This window comes from Papaver somniferum, chromosome 10 (genome assembly GCF_003573695.1).
Source record: "Papaver somniferum cultivar HN1 chromosome 10, ASM357369v1, whole genome shotgun sequence".
Taxonomy (NCBI): domain Eukaryota; kingdom Viridiplantae; phylum Streptophyta; class Magnoliopsida; order Ranunculales; family Papaveraceae; genus Papaver; species Papaver somniferum.
Genome location: NC_039367.1, coordinates 20,063,045 through 20,078,080, shown reverse-complemented (window position 1 = coordinate 20,078,080; position 15,036 = coordinate 20,063,045). Strand labels below are relative to the sequence as shown.

Genomic DNA, 15,036 nt, shown 5'->3' with positions numbered 1-15,036 from the left:
CAATTGGTTCATGTTCACCTTGATTTATTAAAAGACGAAACAAAACTTGTAGGTATTTCTGTGGGAGACAGATTTATCTATTACCATAGACTTTTCTATGTGATACAGATTTGTTTATTCAAGTCTTCGACTTAGGGTCGTAGCAACTCTTAGTTGTGGGTGAGATCAGCTAAGGGAATCAAGTGCGTAGTATCATGCTGGTATCAGATACGTAAGGAGCGCAACTGTACCTTGGATCAATATGAGATTGATTGGGGTTCAACTAAAGTCCAGACCGAAGTTAGTTTGTAGTAGGCTAGTGTCTGTAGCGGCTTAATACAGTGTGTGTTCAATCTGGACTAGGTCCCTAGGTTTTTATGCATTTGTGGGTTTCCTCGTTAACAAAATTCTGGTGTGTGTGTTATTTCTATTTACGCATTATATTGTTTATCTTTATAATTGAAATATCACAGGTTGTGCGTTTGAATCAATCAATTGGAAAGCCGACCTTTGGTTGTTGATTGAAATTGATTGATCCTTGAACATTGGTCTTTGGTACCGTTCAAGTGATTTCTCTTGTATTCAATTAGACTCGCATATTTCTATTTGCTCGAGTAAGAATTGAATCGAGAAAGGGAGAAGTAACTCTTTGATATACTTTATGAAGATTGAGTCTACTTGATTCTCTTGAAAGTATATGGAGTTAGTCCGTACAGATTGCTAAGCGAAATATTGGGTATGGTTGTTGTACTCCTGCTTTTCAGTAAGTCTCCAAGATTGTAATATCCCTCATACAACTCGTGATGCATACATTTGCTTTGAGGAATCTGTAAGTCCCTAAGATTATATTATTCCCAAAGTAATTCTTTTTACTTTTTTTCTTCTGAAAAGTTTGTGTTCATTAATATATTTAATCAGTAATCTTTACCCTTAACTCCAGCGAATTTTTGATGTACCCCTTTTTATTTCATCGTCATCCAATTTTAATAAATCAAGCATTGATTGATCGCAAAGATGTACCGGATATGAAAAGATACCTATTAGTGTGAAAAGGTGTGTAATGACATGACATATATAGTAATGCTGATAGACTTCACTATATAGCACAGAGTAATTGTGGTTGCGCCATAAGGCTATAACTGATTTCCTTTTGTGGAATTTTAGTGTTTAGCAATGCAGGAAGACATCTTTCAACAAAATCAGCTCAAAAATGGATGTAATCCCAATTCCCAAGTGTCTCAGTAATTTGCTTTTCATAAAACTACTTATTTAGGTGCTTGTTTCATTTTGGACATTTTTTTTTCCAGTTTTGTTTGGGTTGGGTCTATGAAGTTTCCTTAGGGTCTCCTCTTCTTCCTATATTCCTTATTTTTCTAATCTAAATTTTTTTCTGCCAAAAAAATAAATAGAATTATTCATTTATGACGTAGTTTTGTTTGGAGAAGAAGCCGTGTAACATGCAATATCATTTAAACTGTTCTGATATGAAAAGTCAACATGAACTTTTAAAAGACATGAATTACGTAGTTTTATGTGTTAAATTTCAAAAAATCATGTTAAGGTTTAAACGTTTTTAAAACGGTTACTGTTCAAGATTTGCGAAGAGGTGGATGGTGCCGATATGTAAAAGGGGATGACATGGTCTCTTTCTGTTTCGTATAAAAGTGGACTTTAAAGAATTTTGATGTTTGACGACTTTGGTCTGCAGGTTGTATTCCTAACATGAAAGTCATGAAGGGAAATCCTCATCACAAATCTATGATTGTCCGAAGAGGCTTAGTATGGACTATTTGTATTTTAGTTTGAATCAGATTTAACTCGCTATTATCTCAAACCTAATTCTTAATTTGGACCCGTTTAAATCAGAGAACAAAATATCCCTGATTCATGGGACCAAACCGTTTCACTCACATATTTTTGAGTCATATCTAAAACCAAGAAAAAAAAAGTATGACATGCCCTTGAAATCCCCCTTAACTAACCACCTAGTCATTAGGAATCCTAGAGAAGCCGCTCAATTAGATTTGTAAGCAAAGGAGAAACGCAGATAGAGCGAGCGAGGGAGAGAGAGTTTAAGAAGATAGAGAGAAATGGCTACCCGTCTGAGTCACCCTCTTCGTCACCATTTATTAGATCCAAATCATCGTACTAATAAACCTCTTCGGGTTCGCAAATTCTCAATTAAGAATGAAAAATTAGAACCAGTTGAACCACACAAGGTAATTGGATTATTCTCTACTTAGTTCAGTAATATGCAATTATCTTTTCAGGGAACTCAATTTTATACCATAGAGCTCTTGAATAAGTTGTGTACGAATTTATTGGAACTATGTTTTTAAGTTCTGCAGATGGTAATGAAAGTAAAACAAACTCTTGAGAAAGATTACAAAAATCTCCCAGTTGGAAGGAATGGAAGAGATGACGAAGAGATGATTCTTTGGTTTCTCAAAGATAGAAAATTTGACATTGAGGAATCTGTTTCAAAATTGACTAAAGCCATTGTATCCATTACAACCTTATTCATGATTTCTTTAGTATTAAATAGCACTTGGACTGATTGCTTCGATTAGTTTTGGAAATTTCATAGAAATTTTGTCTTGCATGGAAAAAGATTTCATTAGCATTAATATTATTTTTGGTTCAAGTAGTTAAATTCCTGTTATATTCAATTACCTGAACCAAGTATTCTGTAGGTAGCTTAACAAATATGGTGGCAATTTTCGTTATTGGCTTTTGATTTTACAGTTTCTCTTAGCATTCTACTTTCTTTTCAGTCATTCATGCAAATTGTAGTATTCATCCTTGACCCAACTAGAAATGGCGTCAAGAGTTTAAAGTTTCAGAATTGTCGGAGGAGTCTGTGGAGAGACTAGCTCGAACTGGGAAAGCCTTTGTGCATGACTGTCTTGATGTCAATGGCATGCCGGTACTTGTGGTTGTGGCTTCTAAGCATTTTCCTGATGTAAGACTGAAAAGTGAATTCCCTATGTACACTGTTCTTAGTATCATGGATATAAATTAGTGATCTCAAGAAAACGTTGTATTCTTTATAGCATTGAACTTTATCTTTTGTTGTGTTATCAGTGTTCATGGTTCTCTGATATTACTTGTTTCTTTGGGGGTTTCTTAAGCTGTCATATTACATTTTCTTGTAACTGCGGCGGCTATAATGATATTGCAACAATGATGTGGTTGCAGAAGGAAGATCAAATTGAGAATGAGAAGCTTTGTGTTTTTCTGATTGAGAAGGCATTAAGTAGACTCCCAGATGGGAAAGAAGAAATACTTGGAATATTTGACTTCCGGGGATTTGGCACAGAGAATTCTGACTTTGAATTTTTGAGGTTTCTGGTAATGTTAACTTAAATCTGGATTCACAATTTTCGATCAGTCACTATATTCATTCTTCATTCTTTTTTTTTTTTTTTTTTGACGTAGAGTTATGATTTCATCTTGAAAACCAATTAATAGAAGTTTCTGGTTGCATTGTATCATTGCACTATAAGATGGATAATGTATATACAGTCAACCGCGTTAGGGACTTTATATAGTTGAATTCTACCATCCCCACTTGATGATGTCAAATACGTTATGACTAATTGTCTTGTTTCTTTATTTCACAGTTTGATGTGTTCTACTATTACTATCCAAAGCGGTTGGGACAGGTTCTGTTTGTGGATACCCCCTTCTTGTTTTTTCCGCTTTGGCAGCTAATCAAGCCCCTATTAAGATCATATGCTTCTCTTGTAAGTTCAACTAAAATCTACCTCTGCACGTTTGTTAATACTATGTTCTTGGTCAGTAATGCTCCAAATGTATGTATGTTGTTGGATGATGGATGTATATTGCTATAATGCCTGGTAATATGGTTAGTTTTTATATGCAGGTGAGATTTTGCTCTGCTGATACGGTACGGAAGGAATACTTCACTGAAACGACAGTACCAACAAACTTCAGAGACTAGTTAAGCAATCTACACACATGACATTCTTAAGGTACGTTGTATGCCATATAATCAGTTTAACTACCCATTTGAAGAAAATTGTTTGTTAGTTACAACGAGACTCATGACTAACTAGTTGACACCTAGTACCATTTTAGTAAAATGAGAAAACTCGCGGTTGCATCTGCATATTTCGCAATCCGACATATCTTCGTAATTCGACGACCATCCATTTATGTTTTTCTGACCAGTTGTGCATCTTGAACTATTGCAAGCTTGGCTTTGTGATGGATTAAGAGAATTGTTAACCCACAATTGCCTAATAACCCTCGATTTCTTTCGGCATTCTTCAACATCTTCACCTCTCGATGTCTTGTTATTGGATCTTTTTGTTAATATTCTGTTCAATAATTCTCTCCCTGTAAGGATTGATTGATGATCACCAGAATCAAGGAATATAATTCCTAGAACATACGTGGCAACTGTATGCCCAGAATTAGATGATCTTTGCAATAACTCCCGCCCTAACTCGATTTGGTTGTTACAAAAGAACTCCACCTAAGACAAAAAAAAAGTTAAAAGAAATTGAGACGTGTGTCAATTGTGGGTCCTGTATATTAAATATCTGTTCGCACAAGCCATCACACCAATAGGTGGTCTTCAATTTGATTGACCCCAAGGACCTTGTTGCAAAAGGATTCAAAGGTTTATTAGCTCAAAAGGTTTTCTTATGGAACTTAGAAGGAATAGCCACTCCCCAAGTAATCTTAGAAAAGTTAGGTTAAGAAAGATTATTGGTATACCCGCAAGCTCAATGAGTGGTCAAGAAAGATTACAGGATCCGTACAAGACCCGCAAGCTTATAAGATATCTATTGTTTATCAACCCATTCAGTGGTTCGTTGTCATATGACTAGAAGAAAGTTGCAAAATGGAACAGAAAATCAGGAAGTTTGGTCTTGATTATGTCAGCCTAATGTACATCTTGATTTCTTGTCAGTCCGGCAAAGATATATCACTGAAAAGATCAAAGATGCATCAATAAAAAGATCTCCAAGTATTCGCTTTTTCAACCCGTAAACTGATTTACCATCACTAGTGTTTAGTACAACAAGCAAGATAATATTTTATAAAACAAATACATACCATTACTTGTCTATACAGAACTTCTGGATTTTGAGCATGTTCACATCGTTTCAGGAAAGATGCAACCTCGGCCTTCGAGGTCCATTGAATTACTGGGAGTTCATCAAGGGAGGCATGTCCGAGTATAAAATCGTCCTGTGCAGCTTCATGGAAAAACTTGCAACTGCAATATGATGGCAGAAAAGAATCCATATTGATGTCCGCAAGATAAAATTATATTCCTAAAGGTATAGAGTTAGAAAAAGTGTCCAACATTGTTCCTGTTTTTTTTTCTTTTTTTTTTTCAATTGGACTCAACTTTGTTTTTGTGTTTTGTAAGGCAATAAGAATAAAAGAGGCTATTAGATGAATCTTAATCACACCCAAAAAAATGATAAAGATAAACAACAAAGAAAGAAAAGAATCATGAAAATTTGAGTTCAAACTTCTTGCCATAACTTGAGTACCAAGGTTTGGTTTATCAGTTTTACTTAAAAATGAAAATTTTAAGCTGGAATTGCCGTGGTTTCTTAGGGAAAGACACCAGAGATCATCTTATGCACTTAAATAATATCCACTCCACTGACATTATTTTCTTGTTTGAAACCAAGATAAATGACGATAGAATTATAAGTCTTACTAATGGTTTACGATTACCCAATAAAGCTTATGTTCCTTCTGTGGGTGTGGGTCAGGCAGATGGTATCATCCTCCTGTGGAAAGACGGTTTTACTCTTGGTGTCCTAAATTCCTCTAGCAATATGTTTCATGCTCTAGTTAAGAATGATCCTAGCAAAGGTGAATGGTTCCTTTCTTGTGTTTATGGCACTTCTTATAGAAATGAGCAACCAGCTCAGTGGGACTATATTAAAAGACTGAGTACCTCAGTTAACATACCTTGGGTGCTCTTAGGAGATCTTAACATCACCATGAACGAATCTGAAAGAAATACACACTCTGAGCTCACATCTCCTGAAGTGTTAGAAAGTATTAGAGAGTCTGATCTTAATGACTTAGGTTTTAGTGGAAATCCTTTTACCTGGACTAGCAATAGTCATGACTCTGGAAAAATAAAATCTAGATTAGATAGAGCTCTTGTTAATAGTGAATGGATTCTAAGTTATCCGGATGCTAAACTTTTACATTTAACTCAAAAAGGTTCTGATCATCTGCCTATTTTGTTAACCATGTACAATAAGTCTAGCCATACAGGTAAGAATTGGAAATTCTCTGAACATTGGTTACAAAATAACACTTGTAGAGATATTATCATGAATGCTTGGAATTCTAACAAAATAGGTTCTGCAGCTTTTATCCTCTCTGATAAACTCTCTAATACAAGACATATCTTATCTCAGTGGAGTAAAGATATTTTTAGTGAAATAAACACAAAAGTTTCATCTCTTCAACAACAACTGTCTCAACTTCAAGCTACTGACATTCAAAGCTCAAATACTGCTGAAGTTTTAAGAGTGGAGAAAGAGATTGATGCTCTTAATGATATACAAGCTCAGTCTAATAAGCATAAATCCAGGGATCATTTCTACAATGACATGGATAAGAATTCAAAATACTTCCATATTAGAGCAAATCAAAGAAGAATAAGAAACATAATTGACTCCTTGCAATCTTCAGATGGGTCATGGTGTCAAGATAGAAGCTCAATAGAAACACTCCTGGTTTCCCATTTCAAGAACATCAGCTCTACTTCAAATCCTTCTGACAGCTCAAATTTTCTCTAGCATATTCCAGCTTGCATTTCAGATCAAGATAATGTGGATTTATTTTCCATTCCCACTGAGCAAGAGATATCAAGCTTTGATGCATATGGAACCTTGGACCTCTCCTGGTCCCGATGGTTTTCCACCAGGTTTTTATCAATCCCAATGGCAGTTACTTAAAGAGGATGTTTGCAACACAGTGAAAGCTTTCTTTTCTTCTGGATTTCTTCTCAAGAAGGTTAACTACACCAGAATCTGCTTGATTCCTAAAACTTCTTCAGTTCACAAACCAGAAGACTTTAGACCCATTGCCTTGTGTAATACAGTTTACAAATTGATATCAAAGATTATCGCTTTAAGACTCAAAAAAAAAATATATGACTAAAATTATTTCTCCCATGCAGTCTGCTTATGTGCTAGGCAGGCTAATATATGGGAACATATGCTTAGTACAAGAGTTGGTTAAAGCTATGAAAAGGAAAAAAGGCAGAACTGGTCACCTAGCACTAAAGATGGACATGTCAAAAGCCTTTGACATGCTAGAATGGAGTTTTCTCATAGAGGTTCTGAGTAAGTTTGGTTTCTGTGAAAAGTTTTGTCAGCTTATCATGCAATGCATAAGTACAACTCAAATGGAAGTTATGATTAATGGCTGTCCTTCTCAATCTTTTAAACCAACTAGAGGTATAAGACAGGGGGATCCTCTTTCCCCCTATCTGTTTATACTGGTCATGGAAGCTTTCTCAAGACAATTAAACCACTCAGAACAAAGAAATCAAATAACAGGTATGAAACTATCAAGATCTGCACCAAAAGTTAATCACCTCCTATTTGCAGATGATTGTCTTTTATTCTGCAAATCAAATCAAGTTCAGACTCATAACTTACTTCATGTTATAGAATATTTCAGTTCTTGCTCAGGACAATTAATCAACTTCCACAAGTCAGCTGTATACTTCAGTAAAAACACTTCTCCTTCAACTTGCCAACTTATAAGTGGTATTCTTCAAGTCAGAGAACTAAATATTTCTAAAGAAAAATATCTGGGATTACCATTCTTTGTGGGAAGAAGCAAAACAATTCCTTTCTCAACTTTCATTCAGAAAATGGACACAAGATTCTCAAGATGGGCTGGTATCAATCTATCTGAAGCTTGTAGATATGTCATGATTAAAAATGTTTCAAATGCAATTCCTGTTCATCATATGACAACTTTTAAACTGCCAGACAGTACCATTTCAGCAATGAATTCAAGACAACAAATATTTTGGTGAAATAAGAAGAACGATAAAGGTAAAAATTGTATTGCTTTCAGACATGTCAACAAACCAAAAGAGGAGGGTGGTCTTGGTTTTATGGATATGGAAGTGTTTAACCGTGCTTTACTGGCAAAAACTGCATGGAGATTATGTGAAGATGATACTTCTATATGTGCTCAATCACTAAAGGCAAAATATTACCCAGATGGTCAAATTTTTAATGCTCAAAACAACTCTAATTCTACCTGGAGCTGGAGAAGAATTAGCTCTGAGCTACACTTTATTAAAAAATTTAGTTGCTGGTCTGTTGGTAATGGTCAGAGAATAATGATCTGGAAAGACAGATGGATTGAAGAACTGGATAATCCACCAAGTACAAAAGCTGGAGCAACTAATATACAAGCTTATGTGTTTGTCCATTAACTTTTTGATTCTACTTCAGGTGGTTGGAACTGGAATCTTATTCATAGTCTCTTTGATGATACTACTGCTAGACTCATCCAGAATTTTTTTATTCATATTAACTTCAAGGATAAGCTGGTTTGGTTGTTGGAAAAAAAATGGAAACTTCACTGTGAAATCAGCCTACAGAAAAATGATAGAGGATAAGATCTCTAATGAATCTGTAGGGCCAAGAATGCAAGGTATCTATAAGAAGCTCTGGAAACTAAAAATTCTACCAATAATAAAACAGTTCACATGGAAATGTCTTCAAAATATACTTCCCACAAGAGATAAGCTTCAAAATTTCATCCAGGATGGAGATTTCTCATGCCATTTCTGTGCACAAGAACTGGAAACAGCTTCACATAGCATTCTGAGATGTTCTTTCTCTAAATTAATTTGGTTTGTTGTTCTGGGAATTCATACACCTCATGATATCTCCTTGAAGGATTGGTTATGTGACTGGTTTGATAAACTATTTACTCTCCAGTATGATGAGAAACAAATTTGCAGAATCTGCATTACTGCTTGGTTTATCTGGTCTGCCAGATGTGAGAAAGCCTTCAACAATGATCAATTTACTCCAGAGTCTGTGATCCATAGATGCAAGAAAGATATTGAGGAACATGAAACTTTGTCACCAGTTCTATTAAGCAATGTTCCTACTGTGCAATCAAGAAGAAACCTGCATTGGTCTCCCTCTCAAAGAGGAACACTTAAAATTAATGTTGATGGATCTTATTTGCATTCTAATCATTCAGGTGGTGTTTGCCTAATAGTTCGTGATTTTGCAGGGACACACTGGGGATCAAAATTCATATACTTAAGGAATCTATCAAGTGCGGAACACGCTGAAATCATAGCTCTATGGAAAGCAACAAAATATGCAGATGAAAGGAATATGCAGCAGGTTGTGTTTGAGACGGACTCTAAGATTGTAGTAGATGCATTCAATAATAAAATCTTCAACATCGATTGGAGACTTCACAATTTAATTCTTGATATTAAAAACTTCTTTATAAGGTTTAAGTCTTGGCACTGTGTTCATGTGCACAAAGAATGTAATAAGGTAGCGGATTCTTTATCCAAAATAGCTAGAATAGAGTGTTTAGGTAGTGTTTGGTTACTAGGTCCTCCGCAAGAGATCTCTGCCAAAGTGCAGGAAGTGGCAAACATTGTAACTGCTCATTCTTAATCAATTTCACCTTTCAATTTCAAAAAAAGAAGAAAAGAATCATGGAAAATATTGCTTACGTTTGGTTGACGTTTAAGTGGTCAACCAATGATAAAGAAGCCACCTTCGCCAATATCTCCGTAAGAACTTCATGCGGTATGGATTTGATCATCGTCATATGCCCTCTATAACATGTCTTAACATCAGCCATTGTTGATGATTCAGTTCTGGTTATTCTTTTTCTTGACTTTTTCTTATTCCCTGACCTCAAAGTAGATGTGTAGATGTCCGTGTCATCTCTGTTGCAATTTGTAGCAAGTTTAAAAAGGAATGACCTACTGATTGTGATTGTAAAGAAAGAAAAAAAAGGAGAAGGAAAAACAAAAGTTTACGAATGCAACGACGGGGAGTTGATATTTATAGGTTGTATGAATGATTGACATTGAGTTCATATAGGAATTGGTTTTGTTTCCTAACCAGGAAGAAGTCATGGTAAAAAACACTAAATAGATTCATCTCTAATTGCGATCACGAAGTTTTACATGTTTGAACAGTAGTCACTCAGACTCGCAGTAAAACGAGTCAGATATTCCTTATACTTAATCAGGCATCATCAAACAGGTTACAGAGACTGATAATTTAAGAAATAGGATTGGCTGCCTTTAGCAAGTGTCTTTGACTTTGAATTGAACAACCTTAGGATAATCGGCTCGGCTGCCTTTGGAAGTTTTAGCCTTTGAAAAAAATAGTGGCGCTCTACATAACTAAGTAGGATCCCATTGGTTAATTAATTAGCGCTGGAGTCATGTTCGTTTTGACTACTACTTCGTCGGAGAAGTCTTGAGTCATATGTTGAGTAAGGCGCAAGAAATTGGTAAAATATCGTGGTTTTCGGTGAAAAATGGGGGAATAAAAGTTAATCATCTACAATTTGCCGACGATATCATTGTTTTTCTTGGTGCGAAGCATGAGCAAGTGGATGCTCTCCTTTACTACTTTGTTTTGAGTTAACCTCGGGGTTGAATATTAATTTCTCTAAGAGATGGGTTGAATATTAATTTCTCTAAAAGTTGTTTGTTCGGTGCCGCGCTTAATGAAGATATTGATGGTTTTGCGAGTATGCTAGGGTGTAGAAGATATAATTTCCCAAGTATATACCTTGGTCTTCCTTTGGGTGATAAGGCTAGTGGATCCCTAAAGTGGGAGACAATTTTGGAATCTTGTGTTTCTATACTTTTTTCGTGGAAAGGGCGGTCGATATCAAAAGAAGGTAAGTTGACTCTTATAAGAAGTGTTTTGTCTAGTTTGCCCATATATTATCTATCAATATTTCTTGCTCCATGCTCCATAACTTACAAATTTGATAGAATAGTAAGAAATTTTTTATGGGGTGACGACTGAAACAAGAAGAGAATTCATAATATCGGTTGGCCCACGGTTGTGAAGTCTAAAAAAATTGGAGGTCTTGGGATCCGAGTGTCTAAACATGTAAATTCGTCTCTTCTCAGAAAATGGTGGTGGAGATTCGGGGCGGAAAGAGATGCTTTTTGGAGAAAAATAATTGTGGAGAAATTTGGTGAAATTTCGACGGGATGGGAAACTCTAAAACCGAAAGGGCCAAAGGGGTTAGTTTGTGGCATAATATATATAACGAGCTTGACGACTTCAATAAACATGTAAGATTCAAGATTGGGGCGGGTAATGAAACTAGATTTTGGGAAGACCTTTGGATCGGAGATGTTGTCTTATGCAAAAAAATCCTGCTAGCTTTTGAAGCTTCAAGAACTAAAGGGTGTGTAGTGGCTCGGTTGTATGAGATATCAAGTGACGACATCAAATGGAAGTTTGTGTCCCGTGAAAGATACTCACAAGCTATAATGAGGGAGGTCGATTCCATAAAATCTTCATTAGAATTGGTAAATATCCAAGGAGTTGTAGATTCTAGACTATGGATGGTTGGGGATAATGGCAAGTTGGAGGCATATACGGTAAAGAATGGAGTTATCTATCTAAGTGGGCCGGATGATATAAATTTCCCAACCGAGATTATATGGAGTCGGTTATATCCTTATAAAGTCAATTTCTTTCTATGGCTTCTCTCCCACGATAAGTTTATGACGACCGATAATCTTACTAGAAGAGGTATGGATGTGGCTAGGTCTTGTCGGTTTTGTGAAGAAGAAGATGAAACAAGTTATCATTTGTTTTATGATTGTTGGAGAATTAAAAGAATTTGGACTTACTTTGTTGAAGGATGTAGTTTCCATTGGAACTACAACACTTGTATTGCCATAACTATTCAAACTTGGAGTTATTATTGGGGTGATGAGCGGCTCAACCGTATTTGGAATAATCTTCCGGTTGCGATATGGTGGTGCATTTGGAAGGAACGTAATGCAATAATTTTCAACAACAAAAAGAGAAATTTAGCAAGCATAACTAGAGATATCAGGATTCAAGCTTATTTTTGGGCCGAATCAAACACTAAGATGGTAGATTTAATGGCTAATATAGTAGTATTTATGGATTTCAAATTTCTATCATCCTATTTGAGAGGGCATGGAGTAGAAAGAGTATGTGCCTAATCTTGCTCTTGTATTTTTTCGTTCTTTTTGGTGATCGATTCCCATCTCGGTTTCCATTTTTGTTTCGGTTGTATTTATTGGGTTAAGGTGGCCCCTTAAGTACCTTATTTTCAATAAATTCTCCTTTTGAACGATCAAAAAAAAAAACTACTTATGTAAGTAGGACCTGTTGAAGGCCAACATTGATCAACACTAAACTCAAGATAATCTCGTACCTACCACCAATAATGGCTGGAACTCCATAGGCGTACGGCTGTAACCGTAACCCCTAAGATGATGCGTTGTAGTCCACCAATGAGTGCTGCTAGATGGAGTTGGTAGTTTTTTTTTTTGAGCAAAAAAGGAGAAAATATTATTGGTATAGAAGGGGAAAAAAAGGAAAAAAGAAAAGGAGAAGATATATATTTTTTTCTTTTTTTTGAGCAAAGAAGGAAAAAAAAAGAGTACAAACACCTTGCAAAACAGAATAACTAACCTTGCAGATTTAATTAGTTCTTGTTCTCTAAATCTAAGATACCTGCAATGATTCTTGGAGGTTCATCATTCCAAGTTTGATTCCTAATACTAGTTCTAGATAACTTTGCAAGCTTATCAGCTGCATTGTTACAAGATCTTTTTTTTTGAATAATAACCTTACAAAACTCTAAAGCAACTAGGATTTTTTGACATTCTGAAATAATGTTCTGATCTTCCCATTGAGAATGTTCTACTCCACCATTTAAAACAGTTGACAACAGACCTGTTATCTCCTTCTATGATGACATTTTTATACTTCATTAACTTGATCCATTGAAGAGCTTTTAGAAGTATCAGGGATTCAACATGATTCACATCTATGGCTCTTGCTGAGTAGGCCATTGCTGCCACGAATCTCCCTTCATGGTCATGAACAATCATAGCAAAACCTGCATTAGTATTTTAAGAATAAAAAGAAGCATCAGTGTTTATTTTTAGACAGTTTTATGGAGGTTTTTTCCAGCTCTCTGTTAGGACAATGCAATTTCTGTTTTGTGGTTTATGCTGAGTTGCTGAGAAATTCAAACCGATGCAGTTAGTGTATGTAATTATTCTACGCACAATACTTTTAGGATGATATAATTAATTCTCAAAGATGATCCAATCTTGCTTTCCATATGTGCTATAAAGTGCAAGTTATCCATATGTGTTATAAAGTGCAAGTTATCCATATGTGTAATTTATTCCACGAACATCTTGCTTTACATATTTCTATAAAGTGCAAGTTATCTGTAGAGAGCCAAGGGCTCATCCAATCTTTGAGAGAAGTATGAGCTTTTTTTGACTGGTGGAGAGCTGTTGAGACCCCAAACCAAATTGTGTCTGAGTAGATGCAGTTACATAACTAGTGAGTGGAAGTTTCCTCTTCTTTGTTGCAGAAAGTGCATAAATTACTGATGTCCTATTTATACTTGCTATTTTTTTTATTGACCGGCATGATTTCATGACAGCATTTCCAAAGGAATTGTTGGATCTTATAAGGAATTTCCATGTGCCACAACTTCAACCATTGATACTCTTGAAGTGGATTTTTCTGCTGATGTAAACCTTGAGATTTTATCATTTCTATATAAAGAGATTTAGTTGTGAATCTTCCACACTTGATTATGGGCCATCTAATTCTATCTTTGCATGACTCAGGAATTCTGATGTTTAAGATCTTTTGGACTTGAGTATTGCTATATTGATCGTTAAGTTTTTTCACATTCCAAACCTTTGCTTCAGCATTTATGAACTCTAAAACTTTTGTTTTGTTATCCAGCTGAGTTTGAGAAGAAACTATGAATTCTTCATGTGTAGGGAACCGATTATGTTTGTGAGCCAAGATTGAAGAATTATCACCAACTTCCCATATATAATACTCCCTATGTTCCATTTTAGATGAGTGTTTAGGGTTATTTTTTTGTTCCACATTACTTGAGAGTTTTCATATTTTTCCCACAAAACTACCAACAATATCCTTACAATTTTTCTTGGAACCATAAGTTTATTTTTAAATACACTAATAGTAATTAATGTTTGAAGACTTTTCTCAAGGGCATAAATAGAATTTTTTTGTATCTCTCTCCATTTCTTAATCTGCGTGAAAACTCCCAGAACATCATCTAAATTGGAACGGAGGGAGTACTTATTTATGATTTGCAGACCTGTTTGTATACTTTGCCAAATCCAAGAAATTTTTTCCTTTGAAGTATCATCAGCCAAAAGATCTTTGCCTCAAGAATTTGATACCACATTACTTGATCTTCATTTACCAATCTCCAAGTCAATTTTGCAAGAAAGGAAAGATTCACCAACTTTAGATTATTCAAACCCAATCCTCCAAACCTTTTTGGTATATTAATTTTTTTCCATGAGATGACATTTCTTCCTCTTCCATTTCTTTTTCACCATAAGTAGTTTCTTTGAACTATGTTCATTCTTGTGATGGTCTTTTCTGGAACTTCAAACAAATTCATTTGATAGTTGGTTGTGGTACTTAAAGAAGCTTGAATCTGAGTGGTTCTTCCTGCTTGAGATGTTAGCTTGCCTTTCCAAGTTTGTAATCTGTTTTCCCTTGTGGCTACAGAATGATCAAAGAATTTATCTTTACTTCTAGGAACTTGTAGAAAAGTGCCTAAATATTTTTCATCTTCTTTCATTTGTTTCGTTTGTAGCATCTGAAGAATATCAGTACATGCTTCTTTTTTTAAGTTCTTGCTGAATAAAACACTTGATTTCTCTTGATTGACCATCTAACAAGAGGTGGTAAACTTGTTGATAATCTCCTTTAGATTAGTTATTGACTTTGT

General features: G+C 35.3%; 2 protein-coding genes across 2 annotated transcripts; one reads left to right on the top strand and one right to left on the bottom strand.

The window, feature by feature from the left end:
- The first annotated feature begins 1,997 nt into the window (after nucleotides 1–1,997).
- LOC113317524 (motile sperm domain-containing protein 2-like) lies at nucleotides 1,998–5,423 on the top strand. The gene is made up of 7 exons (XM_026565657.1): nucleotides 1,998–2,198; nucleotides 2,328–2,480; nucleotides 2,795–2,941; nucleotides 3,178–3,330; nucleotides 3,603–3,725; nucleotides 3,866–3,974; nucleotides 5,122–5,423. The coding sequence occupies exons 1-6, from the start codon at nucleotides 2,070–2,072 to the stop codon at nucleotides 3,941–3,943; spliced, it is 783 nt and encodes a 260-aa protein (XP_026421442.1). The 5' UTR covers nucleotides 1,998–2,069; the 3' UTR covers nucleotides 3,944–3,974; nucleotides 5,122–5,423.
- LOC113315369 (putative F-box protein At1g67623) lies at nucleotides 4,055–5,259 on the bottom strand. Its single transcript, XM_026563660.1, has 2 exons — nucleotides 5,068–5,259; nucleotides 4,055–4,480 (listed from the first exon to the last, which is right to left on the bottom strand). Exons 1-2 carry the CDS (start codon nucleotides 5,257–5,259, stop codon nucleotides 4,055–4,057), a joined length of 618 nt encoding a protein of 205 aa, XP_026419445.1.
- Nucleotides 5,424–15,036: the final 9,613 nt, after the last annotated feature.